This window comes from Rhopilema esculentum, chromosome 6 (assembly GCF_057945365.1).
Source record: "Rhopilema esculentum isolate cy_ngs chromosome 6, ASM5794536v1, whole genome shotgun sequence".
Classification (NCBI taxonomy): Eukaryota; Metazoa; Cnidaria; class Scyphozoa; order Rhizostomeae; family Rhizostomatidae; genus Rhopilema; species Rhopilema esculentum.
This window is the reverse complement of record NC_142820.1, coordinates 10,578,928-10,591,905: the sequence shown is the minus strand read 5'-3', so window position 1 is coordinate 10,591,905 and position 12,978 is coordinate 10,578,928. Positions and strand designations below refer to the sequence as shown.

The 12,978-nt window shown below is 34.3% G+C and overlaps 1 protein-coding gene across 1 annotated transcript; it reads right to left on the bottom strand.

The window, feature by feature from the left end:
- Nucleotides 1–1,642: 1,642 nt before the first annotated feature.
- LOC135685943 (paired box protein Pax-6) lies at nt 1,643–12,700 on the bottom strand. Its single transcript, XM_065202054.2, has 6 exons — nt 12,392–12,700; nt 12,232–12,289; nt 6,272–6,448; nt 4,427–4,954; nt 3,854–4,266; nt 1,643–2,892 (listed from the first exon to the last, which is right to left on the bottom strand). The coding sequence occupies exons 1-6, from the start codon at nt 12,458–12,460 to the stop codon at nt 2,665–2,667; spliced, it is 1,473 nt and encodes a 490-aa protein (XP_065058126.2). The 5' UTR covers nt 12,461–12,700; the 3' UTR covers nt 1,643–2,664.
- Nucleotides 12,701–12,978: the final 278 nt, after the last annotated feature.

Sequence of the window (12,978 nt, the reverse complement as noted above, 5' to 3'; positions counted from 1 at the left end):
TTTTACTGGAAAAAATCGAACATAGCATCTTGTGTACCTGTTTTTGGTCAAAAATAGGGAAAACAAAGCATTATCACTATCGACTGCTAACTGCTTTTTATATCGCGAAAGGGGGTAACTTTCAAGGCCATCAACAGCTATGATAAATCGTTCCTTCTTTACTTAAACTCAAAAGTTTACTTTGATTTTGATTTTGTTTGTCATAATTAGGCAAATACCGATCCGTAGAGAATCAATCCTGATAAGTAACATTGAGTGACCACAGAACAGCTACTTTCAGCGTGATTTTATGCAGAAAAATCTATAAATCTTTGTTTAGCTCTGCTTTCTATGTTCTTTGATCATATCGTTTCGAAACTCAAATAATGGCTCTTATAGAAATCACAACGTGTTTGAATTCAAGTTAGATGCACATAAGAAGCTTAAAGATTTCATGTAGTCCTAAAATCACTTACTAAACACTTTTTTTATCTTACCTAAAAGAACAGCCAACTGTTGTAAACTCTTAAGGTAAAATTAAGGTGACTTGCACAGACAACATGTTATTTTATAAATTTAGAAATAGCACCTTATTTTTTATTCTCTTTACCTGATACATAGCATGTCAAAATTTCACGCGGCACTGATTGGTCAACTATACCGGTCTTGTGCTTGCGTTTTTCTGATTGGCATATTTCGATCCACAACTGGGTATATATTTTCCATCTTGTTCTTTCGGAACCCCATTCTGACGTTTTATACTCTTAGCTTTTAGCCAATTTGATAAAAAAAGTTTGCTTTTTTCAAAGCCATTTTCAAGTTCTCTAACGCCAAAAATGATGTTTATAAATTTTGGCAGTCCAAACGTATAGAGCATATTTCAAAGGATAATAATCTTTACATTTGTTGCCAGCCTTTCTTCCCTATCCTGCAAAACCTTTTCATTGAGAAAAGCAGATGGTGAAAACATTTCAAGCAAACATTTTTGCAAGAATGTCATTAATCTGAAAAGAGTGATTTCATTTGTTGATATCTCCAAACAATACTGCTGTTGAGTAAAAGTATTAAAACAATTGCATTTTCATCTAAAACTGGGCTGTGTAAGTAATTGAAACTATTCAGTCACTTTGGCATAATTGCAGATTACAATTTATGCTAAATTATGCATTGCTCATTGCATGCTTGAGATATTTATATAGTACTACCCTTAGATTAATCCCTGTTGTTTTTATCCAGCCTTTTTCTTTATCCTTGAGGATTTTCGACGCCAAAATGACCAGATCCGTGTTGCACGCTTCTTGCTTTTTCAATTTTCATTGTTTTTGGGAACAGTTTTAATCCGAAATTTCAGATTACTGACCATCTTCTGCATTTTGCAAGTATCCAAACGATTTGTTTTGTCTAGGAGTGGAGTAGGCCGGGCCTGCACGAAAACCATGTTAGTTGACATGCAAGCATCCTCACATGTTATATAATTATGATGATTTTCTTTAATCACATCAGAAATAAATCCAAATTCTCTTGCAGCGAAGTGTAATATGAAAGTCTAATAAACTCGAGAAGCTGACTGATCTCAAAGGTAAATAGAAGCCAATGTCCTTCCCAATTCTTTTCTTATAATTAATCAGATTAAACCTGCATAATCAAAGAAAGAAAACAAGACTTCCAAGGCTTCAAGGCTTCGTATCGTTTGATTAAATTCAATATCTATATCTAATTACGAAGCTAAGTTATTACATTTTCGAAAATGATGAAGATCTCTTCTTCAACAAATTATCTATCTTTGGCTCAATGTATTGAGCACTTCAGCAGGAGTAAGGTTAATTAAACACATAATACGCCCAGTAAATTTAAATTTTTAAATTCAAATTAATTCAATCATTTGAAGCGTTTAGATAATCTCTTTTACGTAAGCAATCGCCTAAGAGTTATTAGTTCCTCCATATGCGATTATATGTCACAACAATTATCGCACAAGGGTAGTCTCTATGTTGCCTTTAACATGCATTGGTCAAGATCTAACATGTGCGTATTTCGCAAAGCAATAAAGAGCAAAATTTGCTACACTTGATTCTGCCTTAGTTAGATCTTCGCAGCTTATGTTGGCATTATTTTTCAGTTCGTGGTAATTATCTACAACACTTCAAAGACAGCATAAGTGAAAATTCTCAAACAAAGTTGCAAGAAGTTAAGAAGTTTCAATTACAAGAAGCAATGATTAGCTTTGCATGTTTTTTATTATTGTTTCCAGTTTGAACCGCCATCAAAATCCTTAACGGAGAACTTCCCAATCAATATTTAAGGTAATTAAAAGTAATCAATATTTAAGCTCTTATCTTGGCATTTAGTATTTTCAGTGTATAACATCGATGCAAGTTCCAAATATAGGTTCCCAGAAGGTAGCATTGGGAGATGATATTCAAGGAAGCACAAGCAAATCACTTCCTTGTGAGTTGTTAAACCAACAACAAAAATGCATAAAATCTGTCAATTGTCACTTCAGTAATATTTTTACTTCAGGATGTTGTGAACTTTTTTGAGCACTTATCAATGTTGCTGAGCACTTACGCATTAATATAAAATTTAATACTCAAAACATTTACCATAAACGAACAAAAGCTATAAATAAGAATGTATGGAATCAAGTCTTTCTTCAATCTATCGAGTACGAAACTAAAGAACGTTTCAGAGACGCTGCTCACATGAGCACGGATATCCGCTTCCCAACTGTGTGTTTCGCTGTCTTTCAACCTGGGTATTCTGTACAATTCTTTCACCGCATCCAATATGACACGATAAACATTGCCTGTCAGCGGAGAAAATTGGCCGATAGACAGTGCGTGTGGATGATGTTTGGGGTGGCTGAATGCGTTGGTGTCTTCTCCATTTTGCCCGACGATTTGAAAACCACACCTGAAAAATACAGATAATGTATTTCTTTGAATATTCTTTGATACACACCAGTGGCGGCGCCAAGGGGTGGTATGGGAGGGGGGTAATTACCTCCCCACTTTTGTCGAAACATGGTCTACATATTTCGTCTAAAAATGGATTAAAAAGCACTAGGTAGGGGTAGATCATATTTCCTAAGGAATTTGACCTGATACAAAGCACTGAAACGAGGCCAATAGGGCGTGGTCTCACGGGTAGCACCCATTACCCTCCCACTCTGCAGCAGCTGGCGCCGCCACTGATACACACTGGTCAGTTTAATAAAAACTGCCCAGTATGAAACAATGTTTTATCAGCAAAACCCTAATGAAAAAGGACAGCAGAATAGCCAAAGAGATAAGACATCTCTATGAGAATAACAGAAAGTCGACTTGGCCTGACTAGTAAGTTGACTACAGTGACTCTCTCCTGGCCCACTGAATAGATGTTTATTTTTTTGATAACCCCCGCCTTTTTATTCAAATGGGGCCATAACCCCCGCCTTTTTATGCAAATGGGGTTTATTCTATTGAAAACACCTTCATAAAAACAAATAGCACAATATATGATTTTGTTTGTTATGTTGTATGTTTGTCCAATAAAGTCAGTGTCTTGATTTCAAGATGTCAATCAAATGCAATCAGAGTGGAGCTACTAGACCCCGTTACAATACTAAGCAGCAGTCTATCCAGCCTACAATTCCGCTCCTTCCTTCTTTAGAAAGTAGTAACCATTTTAATATCTATACATATATTTACCCCAAATTTCAAAGTTAATATGAAAGACATTGCCTTACTTGATTGATATTTTTCATCAATCAGTATTTACTTGTAAAAAGTGACACCGAAATACAAAATAAGCTACAAGATTGATTCGTTTCGAATGTACCAAAAAGCATTTTAGATAACCGAACTAATCCATTTGATATGCTTAATAGACTCACCTGCACGCGGGCTTCAGACATGCCAATCTTTTCTGCAACGTCTTCTCTTGTGTTGACATCTGGATAGTGACATTTTCTAAACTCCTCTTCCAGGACATTCAGCTGTTTTGAGGCGAATGTTGTTCGGCTTCTTCTCACCTTCCGCCTTGGATTTACGTGAGGAGGTATTGGAGCTTCATGTTTACTGCTGCTCGCATCATTTTCATCTGTTGACAGTTCATCTTGATCTTCTTCATTTTGCATTTTTTGCTGCCAAAGGCTTTCTGATCTAACGGAGACTGGGCTCTCAATCGTTTTGATAGCTTCAATGTGCTCTGGAGACTTTCTTTCCTCTTTAGGATATTCATGTCTTTCTCCGTTGTCGTTTCTCCAAGGACTATATAAGTTGTAGGCCTCTCTTTTCTTACTTCTTCCTAGAACAATATTAAGCAATTTTTCAATGAAGTCCTTTTCTTTGGCCATAAGAGCTTTCCAATGAGACATAAGAAGAGAACATTATAAGCAGTTTAGATTTATTTTTGCGATGCGAAGGCGATGTAATTTATTATAAAATTTAGTTATTGTTTGACATACCGTTATAATCTGGAACTTCTTTATCCACATTTTGCCTTAACTGTTCTTCCTTCATTTGGTTGTCGAAATGATCTTCTTGTGTTGAATGCAATCCAATACTCCCAGTCGAAGATACATGATGTTCTTGAGCTGAAGAATAGTTTCTAGAATTAGTATTTGGGGAAACTGTTACTTGAAAGTGATTTCCACAAAATTTTGAGCAGCAAGGTCGGCCATTTGGAGATGACATATATCTATTTTCATAGTGACTTCGCAGCAACAAATCTTGCTCATGCTCCAACAACGCACGTCTCACGGACCGTTCAGTTGCAGTTTTACGAAGAATTCGGTTAATAGAGCTGACACTAGGACAATTATCTGCACTACAGACGCCATCTTTGATTAGTTTTTCTCTGATCTCCCAGGCAAAAATTGTAGAATTTTGCATTTTGTATTCTTCAATCTTCAAAGTGACTTCCGGCGTAGCTACCTTTGGCTTGCTTCCGCCTATTGCTCCAGAGTATACATTCCCAGCATCAAAATAACGGCCTATAGATGCAAATATCACTTTTTAGACAAAAATAGCCAGAAAAAATATATTTTACTACATATTAAACTTATTTGATATTAGTGTTTAAGTTGTTTACTACATCCTCAAACAAAAAATTACGTTCAGTTTTTCAACTAAGATAAACTAAAATCAACGCAATCTGAACTTCAATCAAGTTTGCAGCGAATCTTTTAGCATAATTATATGTACAACTGAGCTTAAGTGAAAAATTACTAAAACCAAAAAGCTTTCAATATCAGAACAATTTGTTTATATTCTAGCTAGACTTTTATATATGCGTAATTCCCACTTCGAAAAAAGATTTGCCAAATTTGATTTTGTACCAGTGATCTAAGCTATCTGCATTTTGGACATGAAAATAACAGGTTGACCTAGTTTTTTAGAGGAAGTTATTATCATCAAATTTAAGATTAATTTTAACTGATGATCTTAAGTCGCTATATTTAAGTCTTTCTCGTTAATTGTCTGTTATTTTTTTTAGATTAGCACGTATGCGTATGATTGCAAACTTTTGAAACCTTTCTTGAAAATGATTTTAACTGGGATATGTTATGTTAGAAAGCTTGACTTTAATTCTTGTGGTTTATTCATAAAGGTTGTAGTCACAAGAACACTACATTCATTCATATTGCATCGCGAAACGTTTGTAATAAAGGAATAAGCACAGCTATATGTCACAAGTGCGCACGTGCAGGAAATACGATTTAACCTTATCAAGCAACGCTCCAACTTATTTTCTTTTCTACTCGTCGTTTTTTATGCATAATTGATAGACATTTAGAAAATAAGCGCGCGATACCTCTGTAAGTGACCTTTAAATATTTTTTTGAATTTGAATTCAAAATTTGAATTAGCTCCTTTCTGGTCCCTTGCGAATTAATTCAGTTAGCTTACATCCTTCATGACTGAATCATGAAAGGAAATAGTCGTCGTTATAATTTAACAGGAATTTTGGATGGTTTCTTGCACATGAAAAACATGAAATAGGAAGTCATCTTTTAATCAAGAGAAGAAAATTTATGAAATGACACGTGGGTGTTTTAGCCGGCTTAACACGTCAAAGACTTTTTAAGAACTGCAGAAAAAAATTCAGGCAATAGAAAAAGGGGAAATTTTCACTCTCGGAGTTTCTACTTGAAATAAGTTATTTACAAAAGTTCTAATTTTATTTTCTAACAGATCGCCAGAAAAAAGCTTCCATATTGAAACTGCATGGCTTAAGCTACTTGGGACAAAATATACTCAGCTCTTTCAAAACATCTAGTTTATATAGTTAAAATTTGGGGGCAGCCTACCGAGTATTTTGCTGACACTCCCTTGAGATACTAGCATCTGTCTTGAGATTTCACATGACCTGTACCCACGAAGCGCCATTTCCACAATATTCTGTCGTACTGCTTCGGTCAATGGTCTACCGCTAAAATAGGCACCGCTATACCGACTGTAAGGTGTCGGGTTGCTTCTGTAATAATCTGTAAAATAAAAGACCCTTAAAGTAAACATTTGGGACGATAAATGAAAGCGTCAAAAGTCAATATTATCGCTGAAATGTTTTGCATCACTGATTTTTCAACTTTAATGAAAGTTACAATTTGAGTTAAATGATTCTCGTTGTCAGTTTTCAGTCTTTGCAGTTTCCCATTTTGTTAATGTATGGTTAAGTATTCGCAAAAATTTTCTAAGGTTGCTTTTAAGAGATGCCTAGAATGTAAATTTTAATGGCATTTTTGACCACAATTTGATGCCTGTATCTAGAGCAATTTTAGCCGAAACGATAAAAAGAAATTCAAGTATGGTATTAGCTGTGCAAATGAAGGTATGTTTAAAAGAAACCGTTTCAATTGGTTCTTTGAAAGAAAATTTATGTAAATAACTCAAAAGACATTGCTTTTCTGGTCACCGAAAATATTCAACACTACAATTTAATTAGCTGAACTGATATTTTCAAGAAATATGGTTGTATAGTTTATAAGCTCGATCACTAAGCAAACATAACAAGTATGAAATCGGTTGCTGCTTCATATCAAAATTAAGCGAGAGGTTCCCAGCTATATCAACAACTTAGCAATATATTTTCAATCATAAAAGAAATCCTTTAAATTTTGATAAATGCGGGCTCTTATCAAATTTAATTGGTAGGAGGGATTGATGGCATATGAAGTTCACTTTGATAGCTTACGTAATTTTGTGAAAGCCACTATAATTCTTTAATGAAAACGTTATTGAAAACCAATCCTGCCAAAAGACTTGTTACACTACATTAGTATCCAGGAATTCTTCGCTATTACTTGTAAAAAAATTTCTAAAAGCAAATGGTATTGGCCAGCACGAAGCATATGTCAACTCGAAGCAAAAGTAGTGAGAGAAATTATGAGAATTAGTTGACCAAGAAAATTTGGTCGATAATTCTTAGGAAAGGAAAGTACCCACGGGCTCGCAATCATCTTGTGTATACGGACAAAATAACATTACAGATTTATATTTCAGTACATTTTAACAATGATTCGCTCTTCTCGTATGAACTTGAAGAATGAGATTTGTTTAGGCTGATATTTGTGTAAATCTTGACTGTCCTACCAATCTCTGAAAATATTAGAGATAAATTGATAGCCGGGAGAAACAATTGCTCTTTGTTCATCAGTCAAAAGCAAACTGTTTTATACTGTTTTTATAACAGCAAACTGTTGTTTAAATTCAAACAGAAATTAAACTTTTCTCTTAAAGTTTGGCACTCCCACTTCTCTGCCTGCAGTTTACTGCAATTGCAATTGATGCTAACAGTCTACAGACTAAAAAGAAAAGTAGAATTGTTTTAGTTGCCGATCACCTTTGACTTTCTCAAGCACCATGCATGACAATGTTGAAAATGGTTTTAAAAGGGATTCGCCTTTTTTGTGTTTTTACGCAAATAACGTGTCGAACGTCTTGATATATTGCATAGAAATTGGGATTTTCAGTAGCAATCTCTTCACCCTGCTTTTAAGAATAATCATTAGCAAAAATTTTGGAAATGAACATGTGATAATTTCGGATAGTTTAAGACGTGGAATTTTGACCAAGAACGTTTGAGGGACTAGGACTGAGGGACACAATTTTTGCATTTTACGGCTGGAAGCAAAAGCATATTTTCCTGGTGAATTTTTTTCATTACTTTGTCTTTAGTTGCCATGCTAATATCTTGACCAAGAGTGTATGATGTAGAAGCAACATCGTGAAACACTAAAGTCGGGTTATGAGTGAACCACGATGGGAGACTTAGCTCATTTGGCTTTTGTTAAGCCCTAGCTTCAATAGTCGCTCATTCTCACCATTGCTGAATCGATTGTTCAAAAGGTCTTAGTCAAAAATTATCAAGACAAGGCAATGTACACCTTAACCTATAAAAATAGATTGCATGTTAGCTGCAAGCATTTGAGTAATCAGAAAAACAAATTCGTGGAAAGTGCCAAATTTGAAGATATCAGGTGTATCTGAAATATCGAGCGAATCTGTAGACCGCAAAGGCCGCATTGCATCTTTTTTAGCCCAGCGACTTCCATATTACATCGCATCTAAGATTATCAATAAATTGTCATCCAGTTATTTGATGTATTTAGCGCGATCAAACTGCAACCAATATCAAAAGCACCGCCTTCCCGTAGAAAGCAACTGCAAACAAACTTTCGGCCTGATTCCTTTTTATTTTATGAAGTGAAGTTGCAGCTGACAAAATGTTCACGGTTAAAGGATGTTTAGAAAGTGAAGAAGGCTTTCAATAAGACATTTTAATTAATAAAAACGCCTTTGATCTTATAAAATGTTAGATATCTTGGTTTAGCTTTCGATTTAACTAACAAAAATTAATAATTGTTTATAAAAATTCTCTTCATGACTTTTACAACTTACTTTATGATTTGATTTCTTTTAGCGTACCTTCCACATCATTTCTACCCGTAAAAACGTGATACAAACAAATTGATCACACAGTGTCAATGTATTTTAAAGACTTATTTATCTGGCGATAATTCAACTAATTTGTAATGCCTAAGCATAAGTTACTGTCGTTTTGAGCTTTACTCATTGTAAAGAAAAGTTTTTTGAATGCAATACAACCAAGCTGAAATATTTCGCAATAAACTCCCGGTAACTCGAAACCGCAATTACTCAAACATTAGCTAAGTTAAACTGGCATTGCATTCCTTTTGCCCAATACTTACATATAAAAAGGTTACCGATAACTCGAACATTTTTTCTCTCGAACCATTTTATGGTTCTTTGGAAATTCGAGTTATCGGCAGCGCACTGTATCAAATCATTGTTTGTTGCCAAAATTGTAGAATTAGGCAGGAAAAATAAAATGTAAGCTATAGAAAATGATCGAAAAGCAGAATCAGGCTTAATGGCATTTTGACACTGTTAGTTTAATTTCCTATTAAAAATATTGAAAAAATCCAATCCGAAAATTTGAAGGTCTTAAAATCATATCAAATACTATTTGAGAGGAGAGGAAAATGTCATGTCTAAATACAAAAAATATAGTTTAGTGCGACAAACGTTTGTAAGACAATTTTTGAGCTGGATTCGCAAAATTGAATGATTGGAAAGGGAAGCTGTTCTCAAAAAAGTAGAAGACATCGCACCAAAACTGCAAAATGTTTGACATTTTATAGAATCTTGTTCCTGGTTTTTATGTATAGAAGTTAGATTTGCTTGTGACATCATCATAGGTCTTACAGCCTTTGACATGAAGAAGAAGCTAAAAATATTTAGCCGTTGCGTTATCGGTCTTGGAAACGGCTTTCTCTCAGTGCGGCTGAATAAACAATCAGCTAGGCCATTGGCTGAGTAGCGGGTAGTACATTTCATTAATTGTTTGATCAAGAGCATTTGTAATTTCATTAAGCTTACAAAATATGAAAAAGATTAAGACTCTTTGACAAATAATTTGATTATTTTAAGTAATTACTACAAGTGCCCTTTCATAAGTAGACTTTCTCTGGCTGACATTGTTTTTGCTAGATCAGAACCAGATCGGTCCGCTAGGCCCGGTGAGAAGACGCTTTAATGAGAAATACTGAAAAGCCTACAAAAGCATTGAGCTTTAGGCATTTCTGAGCCATGGAAATGTCCAAAAAGATACTTTTACGACATCCTTGTTAATGTAATCAAGAAATAATTTCAATGTTATAGAAAATATGTTGTAATACTAATTATAGAATTCTTTAAAGGCCTTCTGCAAGCGAATGACATTTGCAATTTCATAAAGTTTGTGTTACCGATTTGCAAACTGCAAACATAATTTTTGTGTCATCAAAGTGAAGACTTTAAAGGCAGCTTTATAAGAATTTTATTGTTTTCTTTTGTAATTCAATCACAATCAAGAATGCATCCATTGACACTGAAAACAGATTGCTATCCTTTGACATAAGTGCTTTGATTGGGAAGATGCTTTTATTGGTAAAATTAATACATCATTCACGTGAATTGATAATATTCAATTCAATAAAATGCGATTCCTTGGAAATTTACAATGAAATATAGCTGTCATATTAGGCTTCACAAACCAAATTGTTTAAGCGGCGTGTCTATGCCAAGTCTGCGAAATTATACATTGTATCATCAAAATAACCTTTTTCCAATTAGAAAAGAGTTTTCAATCTTTTTTATTCAGTTATCTAGCGTAACAGTTGAACTCTGTAGAAGTTATCTATTTTTCATACCTCATTGAAAGTAAGCTATTTTGGAGGCTTGAGAAGAGAACTTTTCATCTAACTGAAAAGGTAAAGAAAGCTGTCTTCTAACTTTTATATTTCAAGGCAGATGCTTATTTCAATCATGGTTAGAAAACTGTGCCTCCATCACAGCTATTAGATCATCGAGATAAAATAAATGGAATTTTCTTTGATAATCACTTAAGCTTTAACAGTAGTATCGCCGAGCGATGATAAAGAAATTATAATAAAGAAAAGGAAACTTTAAAGGTCAAGGAAAGAGCGAGTTTTGAATTATGTTTAAATATCAGTCTGATAAAAGGTGAGAAACAAGTTGCTAACTCAATATACCATTTACTGCAGAAGCTCATTGAAGATTTATCTTCATGAAATCAATGATTTCTTTCGGAATCGACTCGTGGTTATGCACAACCAAGAATATAAGTTTCTATTGAAGAAACAGGCTGATTATTCACAAACCAGAAAATGAAGCAAAATATTCATGTGAATGTTCGTCTGGTTATCATTTTGATCAAAGAGCAGTAACAGTTAAGTGCTTTATTTCTTTCTTGCAGCGTTGAATCATGAAATTACTGCATCAAAACCCCCAAGTACAGAGACGACACAATACCGTACAACTTACAAGCAACTTATTCCTGGATATCCTTTCAACTTGTCAAAGCTTTGTATATTTAACCTCCGGAGAGCAGTAACTTGCAAGAGCGGGCAATTACTCGAGAAACCATAGGCGTAGGCAATATAACGATTTTACAATATGCCGAATCATTTGGTATAAGCGAAACTTGGCCTGGTTTTCAGCAGATTCTTTTTCAAAACTCATCGAATGAAACGAATCAAATAAATTAAATAATTAAATAAATACTGTATCTTACTTTTAAGTTTAAAAAGTTACTAATTCCCAAGTTCAATGATTCTATACAGAAATGAAATTATTTTTGCAGCTTTATTGACATAAGAGTAAAAAGCTCATTAATGGCGTGTTAATTTTTTTATATTTTTCCCCAGGTGCAGAAAATTTTCAAACGGAAATCTGATGTGAAATTTATCGCACAATAAAGCGGAACAACTTTTAAGACGTTTTGCAGACAAACTCACTGAAAAATTATGCGAAGATACTTAAAAGATGAAGCCAACTTAAAAGATTTACACAAGATCAAAAATTTGATTTGAAATAAAAGCAAATAATTGAAAATCACTTGTCTTTTTAAACAAACATTTTTAAGAAACGCATATTTTTTTCTTATCATGATTCTCTTTTTAGGGAACTATAAATAAAAAGGTATTTTGCTAAGTTTCTTTTTCTTTATTATAAGCTACTAAATCCTCGAGAATCATAGAATGGTAGAGTGACTGGTGACTTTTGTGATCTTCTCTTTGATAATGCACAAAACAAAGGCGCAGTTATCGAAATGGTTTGTGATATCAGGTTGGTTTAGTATTTTATATGTGGTAGTTGCTCTAAAGAAGCCGCTAATTAACTGTTATCAAGAGTTATGACAGGGTAAAAATGACAGTAAATTTCATTAGAAAAAGAATGATCATACCATAGCTAGACATGACTGCTTTGACGTGCTCTGCACCCTTCTTGATCTTCTCTTTGCTCTGTGAAAAAGAATAAAGGCAATCGATATTTATATATGATGACGGCGGATCAATATCAGGATCTTTAACGAAAAGCGGCTATTGCATAGTCTTCACACTCACCAACTTTGATTTGAATTCTTTATCCGATTTCAAGTGCTCCTGACAACCAATCAAATAACTGATCAGCATATTGGCATTGCCACTAAATTTATGTGGTTGCTAACTCTTTTGTATTAGCAATCTTTTACGTTGGATTAAAGAAATTATATCATCAAAATGGCAACCATCTGACGTTTTCCCGTCTTACTTCGAATTGTTATCCTTTTGTTTCTATTTGATTTGAATAGATAACCACCCTGAAGATGTAAGCAGTGAACAAGGGTGCCCATGTTTAAAGCAGTTGTATGATGTCCCTGCTATTTCCACCCTCGCCGTTTTGTTGGGAGAATTTTGCCATGTCTCCATATGTTGTTTGCCTTTTAAAGCTTTTGTCTATGAATAAGACAATAAGTAAGTGGACAAACGAAAGTGCTTACTTTCCTAAGGCTCACACTGCTCGAATAATTTGTTCATATAATTGTGTCCAAGCTCTCTTTACAAAGCAAACTGCACAGGCTGTTTAAATCATTACCACTCGTGTAAAAGATCGAAATTTCTTCCTCGTGATAGTTTGTAAGAAAAACAAACTTTCCCGCTATCAATTGCTT